At 47.4% G+C, this 15,487-nt stretch overlaps 7 protein-coding genes across 7 annotated transcripts; 6 read left to right on the top strand and 1 right to left on the bottom strand.

Moving 5' to 3' along the window:
- Positions 1 to 529: 529 nt before the first annotated feature.
- ASPGLDRAFT_30068 (FAD-dependent oxidoreductase) lies at positions 530 to 1,603 on the top strand (the record flags this gene model as incomplete). Its single annotated transcript, XM_022543908.1, has 2 exons — positions 530 to 1,123; positions 1,286 to 1,603. 2 exons carry the CDS (start codon positions 530 to 532, stop codon positions 1,601 to 1,603), a joined length of 912 nt encoding a protein of 303 aa, XP_022395864.1.
- Positions 1,604 to 1,924: 321 nt separating this feature from the next.
- ASPGLDRAFT_1507525 (MFS transporter) lies at positions 1,925 to 3,808 on the bottom strand (the record flags this gene model as incomplete). The annotated part of the gene is made up of 1 exon (XM_022542185.1): positions 1,925 to 3,808. One exon carries the CDS (start codon positions 3,806 to 3,808, stop codon positions 2,147 to 2,149), a length of 1,662 nt encoding a protein of 553 aa, XP_022395863.1. The 3' UTR covers positions 1,925 to 2,146.
- Positions 3,809 to 4,811: 1,003 nt separating this feature from the next.
- Positions 4,812 to 7,059, top strand: ASPGLDRAFT_159515 (isoamyl alcohol oxidase). Its single transcript, XM_022542439.1, has 5 exons — positions 4,812 to 4,884; positions 4,941 to 5,049; positions 5,105 to 5,485; positions 5,533 to 5,754; positions 5,804 to 7,059. The coding sequence occupies exons 2-5, from the start codon at positions 4,960 to 4,962 to the stop codon at positions 6,923 to 6,925; spliced, it is 1,815 nt and encodes a 604-aa protein (XP_022395862.1). The 5' UTR covers positions 4,812 to 4,884; positions 4,941 to 4,959; the 3' UTR covers positions 6,926 to 7,059.
- An 814-nt stretch (positions 7,060 to 7,873) lies between these two features.
- ASPGLDRAFT_40167 (uncharacterized protein) lies at positions 7,874 to 8,518 on the top strand (the record flags this gene model as incomplete). The annotated part of the gene is made up of 2 exons (XM_022545188.1): positions 7,874 to 8,262; positions 8,317 to 8,518. The coding sequence occupies 2 exons, from the start codon at positions 7,874 to 7,876 to the stop codon at positions 8,516 to 8,518; spliced, it is 591 nt and encodes a 196-aa protein (XP_022395861.1).
- A 336-nt stretch (positions 8,519 to 8,854) lies between these two features.
- Positions 8,855 to 10,666, top strand: ASPGLDRAFT_52924 (Zn(II)2Cys6 transcription factor). Its single transcript, XM_022547864.1, has 4 exons — positions 8,855 to 9,212; positions 9,275 to 9,588; positions 9,649 to 9,779; positions 9,834 to 10,666. Exons 1-4 carry the CDS (start codon positions 8,909 to 8,911, stop codon positions 10,549 to 10,551), a joined length of 1,467 nt encoding a protein of 488 aa, XP_022395860.1. The 5' UTR covers positions 8,855 to 8,908; the 3' UTR covers positions 10,552 to 10,666.
- Positions 10,667 to 11,093: 427 nt separating this feature from the next.
- Positions 11,094 to 11,743, top strand: ASPGLDRAFT_52923 (uncharacterized protein). The gene is made up of 2 exons (XM_022547863.1): positions 11,094 to 11,187; positions 11,263 to 11,743. The coding sequence occupies exon 2, from the start codon at positions 11,353 to 11,355 to the stop codon at positions 11,506 to 11,508; it is 156 nt and encodes a 51-aa protein (XP_022395859.1). The 5' UTR covers positions 11,094 to 11,187; positions 11,263 to 11,352; the 3' UTR covers positions 11,509 to 11,743.
- A 339-nt stretch (positions 11,744 to 12,082) lies between these two features.
- On the top strand, positions 12,083 to 13,727 carry ASPGLDRAFT_86028 (uncharacterized protein; the record flags this gene model as incomplete). The annotated part of the gene is made up of 6 exons (XM_022550359.1): positions 12,083 to 12,188; positions 12,316 to 12,681; positions 12,821 to 13,067; positions 13,166 to 13,233; positions 13,458 to 13,493; positions 13,548 to 13,727. The coding sequence occupies exons 1-6, from the start codon at positions 12,177 to 12,179 to the stop codon at positions 13,725 to 13,727; spliced, it is 909 nt and encodes a 302-aa protein (XP_022395858.1). The 5' UTR covers positions 12,083 to 12,176.
- Between the last annotated feature and the right edge of the window lie 1,760 nt (positions 13,728 to 15,487).

The following is a 15,487-nucleotide window of genomic DNA, read 5'->3' as shown; positions in this document are numbered from 1 at the left end:
GTAGCCATTACCAAAAAGAAACCAGCGTAGGGACCCAGCTGGCGTCATCCAAAGACGCATACATCGATTACTGATGCATGCATAGCTTACTGGCAACCACGTTTCAGGTTCATTTCCGCATTGGATTGGGGCGAGGTGGCCCACAAGGGACATTCATTGGATACGAGCCCGTGAGGGCCGCGTCTGCACAATCATGGGCGATTTACTGGAAATCCAAATATTGTATGGAGGGACCGTTTGACCAAAAAAATGGGAAGGACAAAAAGAGGGAGAGAAAGAGAGGGAGGGCGGGATATGATACGTGATGCAAGTCCTGTCAACCGTGTATATATTGCTAGTATTAAACCTACAGGGGGCAGTAACCTGGTACAGTCCACGGTGCGTACTTAGCGCAAGTGATTCGTTCAAGAGCCCAATAAATTAATAAAAGAGAAGACACTGCAAAAGCTGGCGGCGCTAAATATCTCATCTTTTTATCCTCGCCTCCCACTCTCAATACCATACATTAAAAGCAACATTGAGAATTAGGATGCTAGAAAAATACGATATCGTAATCGTTGGCGCCGGTCCCGTCGGTCTTATGCTCTCAGCCTGCCTATCCCGACTAGGCAGTTACAAGATCAAACATATCGACAACCGTGCCGAGCCCACAGCAATCGGCCGCGCAGACGGCATTCAGGCGCGTACATTGGATGTGCTACAAAGCATGGGATTGAAGCGACCCATCTGGGCCTTCAATCCGGGCCTTATCTACGAGGTGGCCTTCTGGGGTGCAACACCGGATGGCAATGGCATCCAGTGCACAGGTACCTCGAAGAGTTATCCTGATCACATCGACACAAGGTATCCGTTTACTACTATCCTACATCAGGGTCGCATCGAGGGTATCTTTCTTGAGGATCTCCGTTCGCGCGGGGTTGAGGTACAGCGGCCGTGGACGATTAAGGCTTATAGGTATCATGGACAGGACCCTGAGTACCCTGTTGACATCGATCTCGAGAGATTAGATAGCTTTGAGACGGAGACGGTTAGAACTAAATACCTGTTTGGCGCCGACGGGGCTCGGAGTGCAGTGCGGGAGCTTTTGAAGATTCCCATGATCTATAAGGATCCGACGGTGCACGTATAGAGTGTTATAGATGGTGTTGTCAAGACGGAATTTCCGGATATGCAGGTACTGCCATAATTTCCTACATGTTTCCTTTACATCTGTTGCAGTTCTAAATGAGGGTCAGATCAAGTGCACAATTCGCTCTCCTCGTGGCTCTTCTATGGTCATTCCCAGTTCTCGATTGTGTTCAATTTGCAGCGGGCTGGGGTTGAACTTGCCAGTCTGCCAGAAACCTTTGTGCCTTATCGGTACCATGTGTACTCTGATGAATCTCGCGGCAGGAAGTCCCATACTGGGGGCCAGGGGATGGCGCACGCGAAGATGGGGTTCGATTCGCGAGAAGGGGGCGTGGTTGTCGTTCGTCCGGATGGATATGTGAGATGTATTGTAAAGTTGATTGAGGGCAGAAAGGTCGCAAAGGCGCTCGATCGATATTTCTCTGGATTTGTGCCTAGCATTCTTATCAATGAGCCGATTCAGAGTATGTTGTAAATCGACATTGGGTTCGCTTAGACTTAATCCATCATGTCCTCAAAAGTGTATCCTTTTGAGTGGGAATGTTAAATTGCTGTTATCCTTTCACAATACATGAGGACCACGGGCCATTCAGTCCTATATACATGAACACCAGCCAGGTAGCACAGATTAGGTACATGTTAACTCTGGTCATATACGGAAGTTAACAGGATCATACTTGGGAAACTTCCGTGGTTGGCTGCCACCATAGACTTTCTCAACGATGGCTACTATGACTCGGACATCCTTGACTGAACCCTTCAGGAACTAAGCATGGCAGATAGAGAGTATATATTGGTTTGTTTATATATTACAATTAGTTACATTTTTAAACTCCACAACATTGACATCCTCGAGATCTCAGAGTTGTTCATACTAAAAGAATGCAGAATTATATCGAAAACTTTGATGGCCCTTCCAGACGGAGAGAAAGAGCAACTTACGTAGGTGGGGGGCATTGTACTAAGCTAGCTTTGGCACCGGAACCTACATATCCACGACACAAACATTTGTGCCCGATCAATCACGACTAAGCTTGGCTCGGAGCTTCCCTCCAAAAACATAGAAAATATATGGAATCAAAACCATCCCCACGCCAATAAAAGCAAGCAGCCAAGAAGCCCATTGCAGTCCCAATCTGTGATACATCTGAGTGGTGAACAGAGGGAAGGCAGCACCACCCCCCGATCGCAAGAAAACTTTAGCTGCCAAAGCCGACGCTGTGTATTTATGGTATGCGTCGATAATGTAGTTGTTGACGGCATAGTAGCACAGGACCATTCCGAAGCCGAATGCGATCCCGGAAGACGACGGTCCCACCCAGATGATATGCTTGAAGGAAGTGGCACCGAGGAGGAAAAAGGCGATCGGAATGAAAGGGGCCCCAAGAAGTGCAGCAATGAGTCGGTCCTCGGGTGTAGGATCCCGGGCGTTGCAGACTTTTTTGAACTGCTTCTCGATCAACGGGGTGACTAGCAAGGCAAAGCCAGCGCCGATTAAGATTGGGATGAACATTAGACCGATTTGACCGTCGTTGTAGCTGTACAGGTCCCCGAATATAACTGGATAAGCGAAGAAGAAGGCGTATAGCATGGAGTAAATGAGCACAATGTACATGCACATGAGATCCAGGACCGGCTCGGTCATGATCATAGTGATCGGCCGGATCAAACTCGTTTGAGCAATCTCACGCAGTGTAAGTCGATACTTTTCCTGCTCAGTGACAATGTTGGGGTTTCCTGTCTCCTTCCGAAGCTTTGCAGCGCGTCGCTTGAGGATTACTGGGGTGTAGGTCTCAGGGATCGAGCCCATGAGGATCAACATGGCGCCGGAAAAAGCCATGTTCACCCAGAAGAAAAGATCAAGACGCTGGGAGCCGACGTTGATCCAACCAGTGACTATAGGCCCGAGAACAGGGCCACAATAGGGAGCTGCCGCAAAATAGGCAATGGCCATACCGCGATCCTCAATGTTCCAGATATCAGCGATAGTGCCACCTGCCAGCGAAAGGCCTGAGCTAGAGAAGACACCGCACAAAAAGCGGGAGACCAATAGACCACCGATATTGGGTGACAGAGCACAGGGTATATTGAAGATGGTGTAAAGGCCCAGCGAAATTATATAGACCCATTGTCGACCGATAATTTCTGACAGGGGTGACCAGAGTAGCGGCCCGACTGCAAAACCACAAACCATGATAGAGCAAGTGAGAATAGCCACCTCGAGGGAAACATCATATTTCTCTTCAATTAGACCCAGACCACCAGTGACAATGGACGAGCCGAAGGCGACACAGACCACGACAGCCGATGCAACCATAGTGATGTACCATCGGAACAACCGAGACCAATTATGCGGATGGTCAGGGTCATCTATCTTGAAGGTCACAAACTCAGTTGACTCGGTAGGGACTCCTTCTTCCAGCTCACGTTGACTTGGACGTTGTCTTCGCGAAGTTCGGGTTTGGATTTGCTCCAATGCTCGTTCGGGAATGAGGCCAGTCTCGGTCTTGAGAGCATATTCTTCGGGGAACACGGGGTCTGTTTGGCGTCCATAGTCCGGATAGTTGTCTTCAGTTGTTTTGGGGGCTCCGGGAAGTGATTCTCGTGCCGTCTTGCCAGAATCCTGGCTTCGTGGTACCTTAGGGTTGTCTTGAGGCTTCTCGGATGTTGATTCGCGCATCTTGAGGGCTAAGTGATTGCGGTAAAGAATTAAGTACGGTTTTGGGGGATTGGCAGCCAAAGTGAAAAGAAACGGGGTAAAAATAATTCAACAGAGAAAGAAAAAAGAGTTAGTTCTCCCCTTCTCCTTCTCCTTCTTCTTCTTCTTCTTTTTTATAGTATGCCTGGCGTCACATATTGATTGCCGACATATTTCCGAGGATGACCGAGAAAATCCCCCAAGTTGCAATCGTCATGACCTCGTCAAAGAAGCCGTATTTCCCTCATCCTATGATCTGAATAGGGGACCAGAGAGCAAGCCAATTTATTGTATAGACTTTGTAGCTTTGGTACAGGGTATAAAATTGCTGGTTAAGGGGATAGTTTCTCATCAGTGTGGTCTCCTGCATAATCAGTGACACCGGGAAGTTGCCCTTACGGAAAGAATATTTTACAGGTTTCGGGCCGATAGCAACACTCGAACATTCGGAATAGACGATGCCGAGAAAGATACTTACACATCCTCTTTGCGAAATAAATCAAATATTTCCATATTGCACGCTCCTCGTCGGGTCCGAGTTACTCCAACGGTAGAATTAAACGATAGGTCCAATATTATACTCATACTATTAATGAATGACGGGCTGCAGCCCCTGTCGGGCATTCATGAGCCCCAAAACACGATTCCGACTTTGGCCAAATGGTAGCCAATAGTTAACGGGATCTGGGCTTGAGATGTTGCTGGAGTTCAGGCCCTCTGAATGCAGATTGAGAGAAGCCGGTTCCAGCCGTTAATAGTAGAAATATATGCCTGGCTCATGGGGCTAAGTAATGACGTGGCCGGCCTGATTTGATCTTGACCAGGAATGACAAAACAAGCCTTAATAGGTCAGGGCAGAGCAAGCGGAGCTAAACCCAAATAGGCAAATACTGATGCCAAGACATCGTGTTGGTTGTCAAATGGAGCCAAAAAAAAATAGCCTCAGTATTGACGCATTGCGATTGACAAGTATGTCTGCCGGGCTATAACAGACTCTGAGTTGAGATCCTTCGAAAGCTTGGCGATATGATTGACTACATGAGGGAAAGTGAATAAAAGCATGGCTAAATCCATCATGGACCATCTGGTGTAAAGAAATTAATATATATCTCAGTCAATTCAACCATCATTTTATGTCTGCATCGGCTCACTCATCGAAGATGCTTCTCACAAGCCTCCTGCTCCTCGCCGGGGCGCAGTCTGCCCTTGCCAAGTGCAAATGTGTATGTCACCCATTCGGATATTCAATTTACCCTAAATTTTAACTTGACGAAACAGACCCCAACCGACGATTGTTGGCCCTCACCTTCAAAATGGAACACTCTTAACGCCTCTGTAGACGGACAGCTCATCTACAACCAGCCCATCGCCAAACCATGCTATCCCGGCCCGGGCTACAACGCCCAGCTCTGCCAGGAAATAAGCAAAGAATGGACAGAGTCTCCATTTCAAGAGCTTTCTCCGATTGGCTACACCTATCCGCTTGTTGATACCTGTCCCCCGGTCAATGCCTCGGTAGCTGCGTATCCATTGTGCGAACTGGGTAATGCGCCGGTGTATACAATCAACGCGACAAAAGCGGATGATGTGGCGGCTGGGGTAATATTTGCCAAGGAGAATAATGTCCGGCTTGTGATAAAGAACACCGGTCATGATATTGTGGGCAGGTAGGTTCTTTTTCTCCTCGACATATATCGATAAGATAGCTAATGAGGTCTGACAGATCGCAAGGATACGGCAGTTTGATGATCTGGATCAAGTATATACGGGATGGACTTGATTATCAAGAACGGTACACTCCATCTGATGGTTTTTGTCAGTCTAATTGGACCGCAAGCGCAATAGCTGTTGGCGGTGGGTATATCTGGGAGGAAGTATATGCCTTTTCAGCCAACCATGGGCGTATCGTTGTTGGTGGTGATGACAAAGTACGTCCACGAATCTCTTTTGAGTTACAGCAGGCTAATACCATTATAGACTGTCGGATCTATTGGAGGCTACCTGCAAGGTGGTGGCCACGGCGCAGCAAGCCACACCTTCGGGTTGGCAACCGACCAGGTTCTCGAATACAGAGTTGTGCTCGCATCGGGTGAAGTCGTCACAGCCAACGAGTGTCAATATACGGATCTCTTCACTGCTCTCCGTGGAGGGGGCGGTGGCACCTATGGCGTTGTGGTATCGGCTACGATCAAAGCACACCATACACATCCGGTCCTTTCACACAGTCTCCAAATTGTTCCGCTAAATGGCAGTTTAACTCAGCTGCTAAATGCCACTGCGGGAATTATGTCGAGATATTCCATTCTGTCTGATGAAGGGTTCGCAGGGTATGCAACTGTATTGCGCGCCGACGGACAAGCGCTATACGAGCATACTTTCATGAATATGATTGAGAGCAATGTTTCCGCCACCATCGAGCGCGCCAAACAAGTCATAAACCAGCAGGTTGTGGACAACCTGCTTCGGCTCAACACGACCACGTTCTACATCAAATCAAGCTTCCAACACTTCCCCTCATTTCAAGAGTACTTCCTGGGCAGTGGAGATCACCAAGCACAATCCGCAAACACACCCATTATGGTATCGCGGTTCTTCGATAAAAGATCACTCCTCTTCCAGCAAAAGAATCTATCGGGCATGCTTCAGACCCTGTTCTCCGAGGAAGGCCCTGGAGTACACGCCACGACATCTGTCCTTGAGCTATGCCTCGTCGGAGGTGGTCAAGTCTTACAACCAGCGCCGCATACCTCCGTCCACCCAGCATGGCGGAGAACCTATCTGCTTGCGGAGCAAGTCGACTTCTGGCCCGAGAATGCGGGTTCCCAAGGAATCCAGCAGGTCAAGAACGAGGCCACTTTCAAGAAGCTGAAAGCGATGAAGGCGTTGACTCCTGGCATGGGAACCTACCTGAATGAGGCTGATGGGTATGATCCGGAGTGGAAGGAAGATTGGTTTGGGAGCAGGTATAACTCGCTCAAGTCAGTTAAGCAGAAGTATGACCCGGAAGAAGTGTTCTGGTGCTGGCGGTGTGTTGGAAGTGAGGGTTGGGAAGAGGTGAAGGGTGGAACGATATACGGGCCGTTGTGCAAGAAGGACTAGTCTTGTTGGTCTTGGTTGATTTGACGCTCATTTTATGCCCTGCCTTTTCCTTATTCCTGTCGTTCATACATTTCCACTGTAGCTAGTGATATTTATTTTGCTTCATGATCTACGACATACCAATGTAACCACGGGAAATCAGAGCTAGAACTTATTAGACCTGTGCCTTATCCATTGAGTCTTATGCCTGCAGTGCTTTTTGAGTGGCAGATGTTCATATGACAACGCTGCTCGAAAGGCGTATTGTTGATGATTAACTTCGCAATGTTTTGGGTAATCCTAGGTTTCCGTAAAGCTTTAAAGATCGAGTGCAAGGTGTACTGGAGATTTGGTAAGTGTGTACTACGAAACCCCAATTTATGAAGACTCTTTACTCCAACTGAGAAGAGGAAGTAGGAAATCGTCAGCCACTAGTCGCTTTGCAAGCTAAGCAATACAAGGAATGATCAGGGCTGAAGCAACGGGGAGGGAAACCAAGCCAGGGAGCAAGATCTGGAAAGGATCGATAGATCATTCGAACACAGACTGAGTGGCTGTATCTCAGTGCCCGGTGGCTTCTGCCAAATCAGCCCTAGAGTGACTCCTTCCCAAATTAGGAAGTAATATCTGCCAAGACGCTAATTTCGGCAACACACGTTCCCCCGGGATTAAGCTATGCTGCCAACCATGGTTAAAGAAGATAGTCTCCGCGTCTGCATCCACGTCAGATCAAGAGGCTGTAACTTCTTACTTCCTAAAAAAGGACTAATACGATGCTTTGTTGCCTCACTTCTGACAGTATGTATGTATTGTGTGATGTGGCGAGGGCTACCCTCGAAGACATAAATTGTGCCGTTCATCCTCACTTTAGATGCTCCTCATTCAGTTTCAACCTGACTTTCAAACAATCCCCACCTCTGATTTATTTTCTTTCTCTCATCTTTGAACGTATCCCGATATATCTCCAACATGTCGAACTACGGCGGTGAATACAATGGCCAACATGCCCAAGGTTCCTATCCACTTCATCAAGCCCACTCTCAAGACCCATACTCCTGCGGTCCTGGATGCAGACCAGCAGTACCTATGGCCCAAGGCCATAAACCGTCACCCTACCAGTCCCACCAGAGCCAGAGTTATGGCGAGAATTACTCCTATTACCATGACGCCCCACCTCCGGGTGCAGAGGGCGCTGCTCCTGGGACCGAGGCACCCGATGGTGAGAAGGGTCTTGGTTCAACCATTGCAGGCGGTGCGGCCGGGGGATATGCAGCCCATAAGATGGGCGGTGGAAAGCTGGCGACCGCAGGGGGCGCGGTTGTTGGGGCTGTGGGTATGAACATGGTTAGCCACAAGCTGTAAGCTTTTTTGTCCATTGTGTGGTATTAAGAAAAAGGCTAAAAGTGTACAAGGAAACAGAACAACAGCCAGCAACCTGCCCAGACCATTGCAGCTGTTCCCGTCGCAGCAACCCCTGCTTTTGGCACTACTACCATCTTGACGAACGACGGTCTCGGTGGAAGCCTCGGTCTGGGCTCAGGTCTGGGTGTAGGTGGCGGCCTCGGTCTGGGTCGAGCTCATCGGAGGATTGCCCGTCGGCGACTTGGCTTGTAATGAATGTTATTTTGCCGTTTAAATGGTTGTGTTGAAATATGTGTGGTCATGGAATCATTGAAAGGCTACATGGGAGATTGTATCTTTGTGATTTATCAGTGTTTGTACGGAATGATTTCTCGTTCTTCGTTAATGTATTTCCTGGGTTAGTGATATTTCTTCCAGTTCTAATTATGCTCAGGAATTTATTTCGTTTACATTATCCAGGCCCCAATCTTCGAGATCAATTTGGCGTGACATCACTGTGCATAGTTATACGAGGCTTAGCCCCCACGCGACATGCTAGTGCCATATTCTTACCCCCTCCCCCTCCCCTACACTGGGTAGTCGTGCATTTTTCGAACAAACCAATTTTTGCTTGCATTAGGCGCAAAGTCGTGTCGTTGCCAGATGGAGTCGGATCGGAAGCGCCACTGCTGGGAATGCCTCCGACGCAGCTTGGTCTGTGACTTTACGCGTCCCGCATGTAAACGGTGCATTGCGTCCGGAATTGCTTGTCCTGGGTACGAAGAGACACAACCTCCAAGACTCAAGTGGCTCCAGCCTGGGAAGGTCAAATCTCGAAAGGCGAGGCGCACAAGGAAGCTTGATGAGAAGGTTATAACGACGACAGAGAACACAATAATAAGTTTTGCGAAACCCCATTACGAACTAAAAACGGACGTTCATACGTTCTTTCAAGCCTCAGAATACTGTAAGTAAAAGGCTACAATAACCTTGTCACGGACATACAAACAAACCAATGCTTCGTGACAGTCAATGCCCGCATATTTCCCGGTATACTTCCTATCTTGGGGCTTGGTTCAAATAGTGCGGTCTACCAGATCTCGCCTCGAATGTTTCAGAATGGAATGACCCGGCCCGATTATGTCCGACTTGGTCTAGTTTGTGCATCCCTCAGCCACCGGATAAACCAGACAAGAGAGGACCCTCAGTCAAATTCGCTGGCCACGACCTTTTTTCACTACCGTGGTCTTATCATTCGCTCTCTCAATGAAGATATTGGCGTGGATCATAAGCGTATGAGCAATCTTGTTGTTGCGGGGATTTTGACACTTGTAATTGTTGATGTGAGTTGGTTCTGCTCAAAGGGAAATGTGATTGTACTAAAAGATGCTGTAATACACAAGTCTCAGCAAGGCGCATCGTCGTTCTGGCGATACCACCTCCAGGGAGCCCGGAGAATAATTGCTCTACGCGGCGGGATGCGTTCATTTGCCAAATCAACCGGCGCAATACCTTTACTTCTTCTCTTTGTGCGGTAAGCCATCATGAACACAGTCACAAATAAGCACAAGCGCTGAAGGTCAGATAGAATAGCAGTTATGGGCGACACATCATCACCTGCATCAGACCTAGCTTTGGCCCCTGCACATCTTGAAGAGCTTGGTTTTGTGATCGAACATTATGGCAATAGGCTTTTCGCCTTTCAGGGACTTCCTACCTCTCTTTTTGCCGAGACTATTAAAATCAATCACCTCCGCATGCGAGCCGCAAAACATATTCCCGTGGGAGAAGAGGACCTCACCTATGAGGCATATGAAATACTAAATCGCATTGAAAGTTTCTCTCCAGAGCAATGGACAGAGTCAAAGCCATCATCGAAAAGAGAAGAGTGGATGCTTCTAGGAAAGGTGCATCGGGCTGCTGTGGCTCTATACTGCATCCACTCGCTGCAGAGCGTATCGGTCCTCCCTCATATTCCTCTTTACAGAGAAATTTGTGGTGCACACGGTCGAAATTTACACAATCTTCTCAAACAGGCAATGTCATCGCCATCCACAAAGTTATTCATGCTTTGGCCACTAATCATGCTAGGTGTGGAGGCTGTGAAAGGGGGCGTAGCTATGCGTTCCTTCGTCCAATGGCAACTGCCAGAGCTAAGCAGGGGCACCGGGATGCTTGCACCATTGACAGCGAAGGATGTTCTTAAGAGGTTCTGGGATTCCGGTGAGACAGATTGGGATTCTTGCTTTGATAGACCATATGCGTTCATGATGGAACCTGCTGTGGAGGTTAGTAAACTGTCCTAGATGATGTTGCTGGCCCTGTTTGAGCAGGGCCTTGTTGTCTTCTTTTTCATGTATGTAAATATGTTGAGTGAACTTCCAGAGAAGCCAAGATGATGCCAAGACGCTGTCAGCCCTAATATTGGGGAGTTTTTGATAGATCTTCACCCCCGTTCAGTATTCCTATACTCCCCTCTTTCCCTTTTAGACTTAGTGCTTTCTTCTTATAGTCTGGCATCACTGACACGTGATGCGGTGGTTTAGAAAACCCATCGCTTTTGCCATCACTGGATTGCGTTAAACATTAGCTTGTAAACCTCTACTCCATATCAAAAGACTATTTTCTTACCCAATCAAGATAATACGGCCGCCAACTATGAAGATCCTGATGTCATTGGGCTATACCAAAAGTACGGAGTAGGCTGATTCGAGCCGATCTGGGGCTGTGCGGGTTGGTTTAACATACTCTTGTCATATTTACTCTCCGTGTCCTATCATCTTTATTTTCCGTATCAAGTAAGAAGTTCAATCCTTTCGGTGACTTTTGACATATATAGTGTCTTGTCTTTGGCTTCCAGTTTGAGCTTGCAAATAACAATTCCAAAATTGCAAGATTTATCTTTTCCAAGTCCAAAGACCTTGGAAGCTCTCATTGATCCGGTAAGCTTTAACCCACTAATATTAGCTTTGGCATTCGCATGTTCAAGATGAGAAGGTAGCATACTCACTGAAATAGTCCTCGCTGCTCAAAATTCCTTACCGCGTCTACCGCCGGACTGAACAATCCACTTTTCGGAAATCAGATCATCACTCTGACGAACCATCATGTGTCTCGCTTTTGGGTTGTTACTCAATCATAAGAAGAAGAATCAGAAGCCAGGTGCTGGAAATAATCCAAGGCCGCGCCCATCTCAGCCTCATCCGAATCACCACTCGACGCCGCCACCCTACCCAAATTCAGCGACGGGGCCTTCACGATAGAAACACGGACATATTATTGATAAACAGCCCTCTTGTTGCTTGGACGGTATTTGCGTGGTTTTATGAAAGAATTGGTCTCCCATACTGCTGTTGTTGTGTCTTTGCTGTCTATTTCGGAAAGCGGATGTTTTGTTTTTTCTAAGCTCTGTATGCACCTGAGAAAATTCTATGGCCTTGCGCTGTCAATAATTTAGTTTTCTATATGTTATTTTATGACACCCCATAAGAGTGCGGAAGATGCAATGTCTTGATTTCTGTAATCATTTTAATTTGTCCAGACCATGCCCCGCGGCTCATCATCACTATTTAGGGGGTTAGCCTCTTGGGGAAATTCTTTTCCGCTTTAGGCAAAGTGCAAGCAATGTGGTCAGGCCATGCACAGTGATCTCCTGTCAGCCTTGAGATTTGCACAGTTGGCGCAAGACAGAAAGGCTTAGCCCATAAGTGTCTTGGCAACTGAATACACCCGATCGAGCAAAGATATTTATGTACCATACAAAGCTCATGGCGATTTTTGGCGCCATCTGGGGCCAACTGTGGTGTGTTTATACGAGGCATTGGCCCCATGTGTACACGTATACGGCCCGAGTATCGAGCAGCTATCGCGGGTGAGCGATCCATCATAATCCTCATACTATGTTCCTTTCTCCAATCAAAAGTCGTCCGAAATGGCTTTCCTCGTAAAAGTCCTCAGAATGGGCCCCATCCACGCCGCCCGCGATCGGCCATCATCATCCAATCAACCATCTTTAATGTCCCCAGCCCCCTATACAACAAGCTACCGATACTACTACGAATACCGTTCAGGCCACCGTTAAAGCCCCGGCGCAGACCGAGCATTTCATCGACCGTAACATCAGGCACCAGCAGAGCAATGCGCCCCAGCCCGCGAGAGACCCTCCAGACTATCTGAAAGACTATGACCAGGACGAGGCTATCTGGCAACTCGACGACGTGGCCGAATCTGTGAGATCACGAACACAGATGCACGACGAGACGATGGTGGCTGCAATGGCCGAGGAGACTCCGCCGGATGCACCGACTCCCGAACAAGAGGAAGCAGAGGAGCAAAAGATCAAACAGAGAGAAGCATTGGGTCGTGACCTTCTCACCATGGCGGGATCAGTTTCCGATTCAACACAGCGTCTTCCTTGCCCCGTCGTCCTTTCGTGCGTGCGTACACACCTGCGTTGGACGATTGTGGTACCAGCCAGGATGTGTTTCTGCGGTTCTTAGAATACTTGGATGTAGTTAATCATGTTCGTTTGGCCCGCGTTTGATAATCAGAGCTATTGGCATTGACCACATGTAGGCGTCAGCGTGGATCGACGTGGTCTTTGTCGCTGCTCAAATCGTAGGTTCCATCTCATCTTCCGCAGCCATGGTTGCCGGTGCGACAGTCGCAATAGTTGCCGGGGCTGCTCGCGAGTTACAAAAACGTACTCGCGCGAACACCTTTCTTGAAATGGTTAATCGGGATTTGTTCATGCCGCGTGGCCTGTTTGCCGTAGTGATGGCGTTCAAGCCTGAAGTTCCGAGTTCGCAACAGGGGCCACTAGGTAATGTGGCTGACTCTGTCAATAATTCTCTCTTTAGGAAGGAGAAACTCGATATCAACCAGACAGTTGAGAAGTGGAGCAATACTGATCCAAACAAGTCAAAGTTCAAAAAGGGGCTGGAAATTGGGTCAATGACTATATGGATAGAAGAGCAGCAGCTTTCCACGTGAGTCAAACTTATATCGCCCATTATCACACCGTTAGCTAACAAAGAAAAAGAGAAACGCAAAACCATGAAATCACAATTCAACGACCCCAACCATCCAGCAAACAGCGAATCAATCATCTCGCTATTTACCGGCGGTCATTTCCATGTTCCAGGGTTAAATAGATTACATGAAAAGAGGAATGAAACATTGGGAATCAACCGCCCTCTCAAACTGTCTGCAGACCCTTCATGAGACGGTCGACTGGTCTCTGACACAGGTAGGCAGTTAGCTAAGGAAAAGTTGCATAAAAATGTGCTATACCTTCTGATAGTTAATCTACCCACGGAGAAGGAGGAGAGGGAGACCAGAGAGCTGGATGCTCAGCATAGATACGCTGGCCGGCCACCTCATCCCGGGCCATATCAAAGTATTAAATCCGAATATTGATTTAAATAGTCTAAAGATGGTTGTCACTGGAAATGTGAGAGTGGTCCACAAGTCTTCCTTGTAGATGCCTCTGCAGATAGTTCTTTCTAAGAAAGAGAATGAATAACTTCAAGAATGCTGTACAATACATTTGTGGCTATAATTATCAATAGATCTTAGATTTCTAAAGAAAAATCATGGTTTTGAGGCACTGGTTGATGAACCTGGCAATTCTATATTCAGCTGGTCAGGATTACTACGGTCAATGTGAAACTTAGACAACTGGGAAAGAGGAGAGAATTACACTTTCAATCACTACTTGTAAAGCCAAGATCCTGCCACAGAGGCTGGGACATGTACACAAAGCGCACTTGTGAAGAAAACAACAGCGGCGAGGTGAACCGGTGGGGTTAATTGAACCTACTCTGCATGAAAGTACGGGTATATATTCCGGGGTCTAAGCTCAATGTATTCGGCCCGACAATTGGCTACGCTGTTGACTTTTCAATTGATGGCCCTATTATGAGACCAAGATGATAAGCCCGGCGTTCGGAAAGTCCAATCATAGTCTGCCATCGGTCCTATATGGAGCCGATTAGAATCAAACTACGTAAATGTGCTATGGGCTATTGGTCAATGGAATCGAACCGTCATGATAGGGTTAGTGGTCGGCTTTTCCTGAGCTCAAACCAGATTCTTCGTTTTCTGCTCTCGGCAAATTCTGTCTTTGGTTGATTTGAGATGTCCACTCAATTATCTTCATTGATCAGCATAGCCTTTATTTTGACTAATTATCTAGTTATTTGTATCTCGTCATTTTGCCGCAGCATCGACCACACTTTGATTCTGGCAGAGAGATGAGCTCCACCAAAGACTACAGACTTCAAGGCCGAATTGATAGCCGATCTTGCTTCCTTCGCTACATCCGTTCACTTTTACCAGTCCTGTGCAAATGAGGAAGGGCACCCCGGTCACTGCATTTCTAGCGAGCCCATACTCAATAAGAATAAATCAGTATCGAGAGACTCCAGCCTGTCTGTCTAGCTGAGTATCGAACGCTGGAAGAGTGTGGTCTGAGAATAGGGTTTTTAGAACGCAGGTGAGTTTGCGTTCATATCTTAGGTTCTCTCTATATTTCGATGGTTCTAAGTTGATGAGATATATCTGGTCAAATGCAGCTTTCAAAAGTCGGGGCAAAAAGCCGTGTTCAATGGCTCACTAAGATTCCATACAATGCTGCTCACGGAATGTAAGGGTGTAATGGAAAATCCTGCCTTACTTTCATACCATTCATGGCTAACAGGGATTAATAGTAATGGGCCTTGGATTCATGCGGTGCTCCGTCTTGAACTTCTTTCCTTTGTATCCGCCTTCCTTGTGTTTTTGGCCTTGTGGGATTGTAGGAGCTGGGTATTTCCTCCAGCATAGTGAGCTATAGATAGGTTAGCTAGATCGTGTATAAATGCTACTAATACTACTATTACTGCACTGCAATCATAATAGAGGCCATGAAAGGCAACAAGAAATGCTGACCATATCCAGCGCTATAAACACCCATTAAGTCCGTATGTCCATCTTGGATATTAGGAAAGGTAAGATGTGGCGGAAACGAGAAGTTATTCCGCGCCTCGTTGATTCTGTTCCCCAGGATTGGAAGATCAACGCTTACAAACAGCGCCTTGTATCCGGCCTCTGTTAGACCTTTTACAGCCTAAATTTCTAGATCCTCGATGGTAAGAATCTAAGAATCTTCGAATTGTCTTTAGTTTGTATATTCTCCATGGTGGGCTTGGGTTTGGGGATTCGTTCCTGTATAGAGGCGGGCACTGTGGGAGGAGGGAGTGC

This window comes from Aspergillus glaucus (assembly GCF_001890805.1).
Source record: "Aspergillus glaucus CBS 516.65 unplaced genomic scaffold ASPGLscaffold_34, whole genome shotgun sequence".
Taxonomy (NCBI): Eukaryota; Fungi; Ascomycota; class Eurotiomycetes; order Eurotiales; family Aspergillaceae; genus Aspergillus; species Aspergillus glaucus.
Note: the sequence above shows the minus strand (reverse complement) of the source record. Positions and strands in the feature narration are given on the sequence as shown.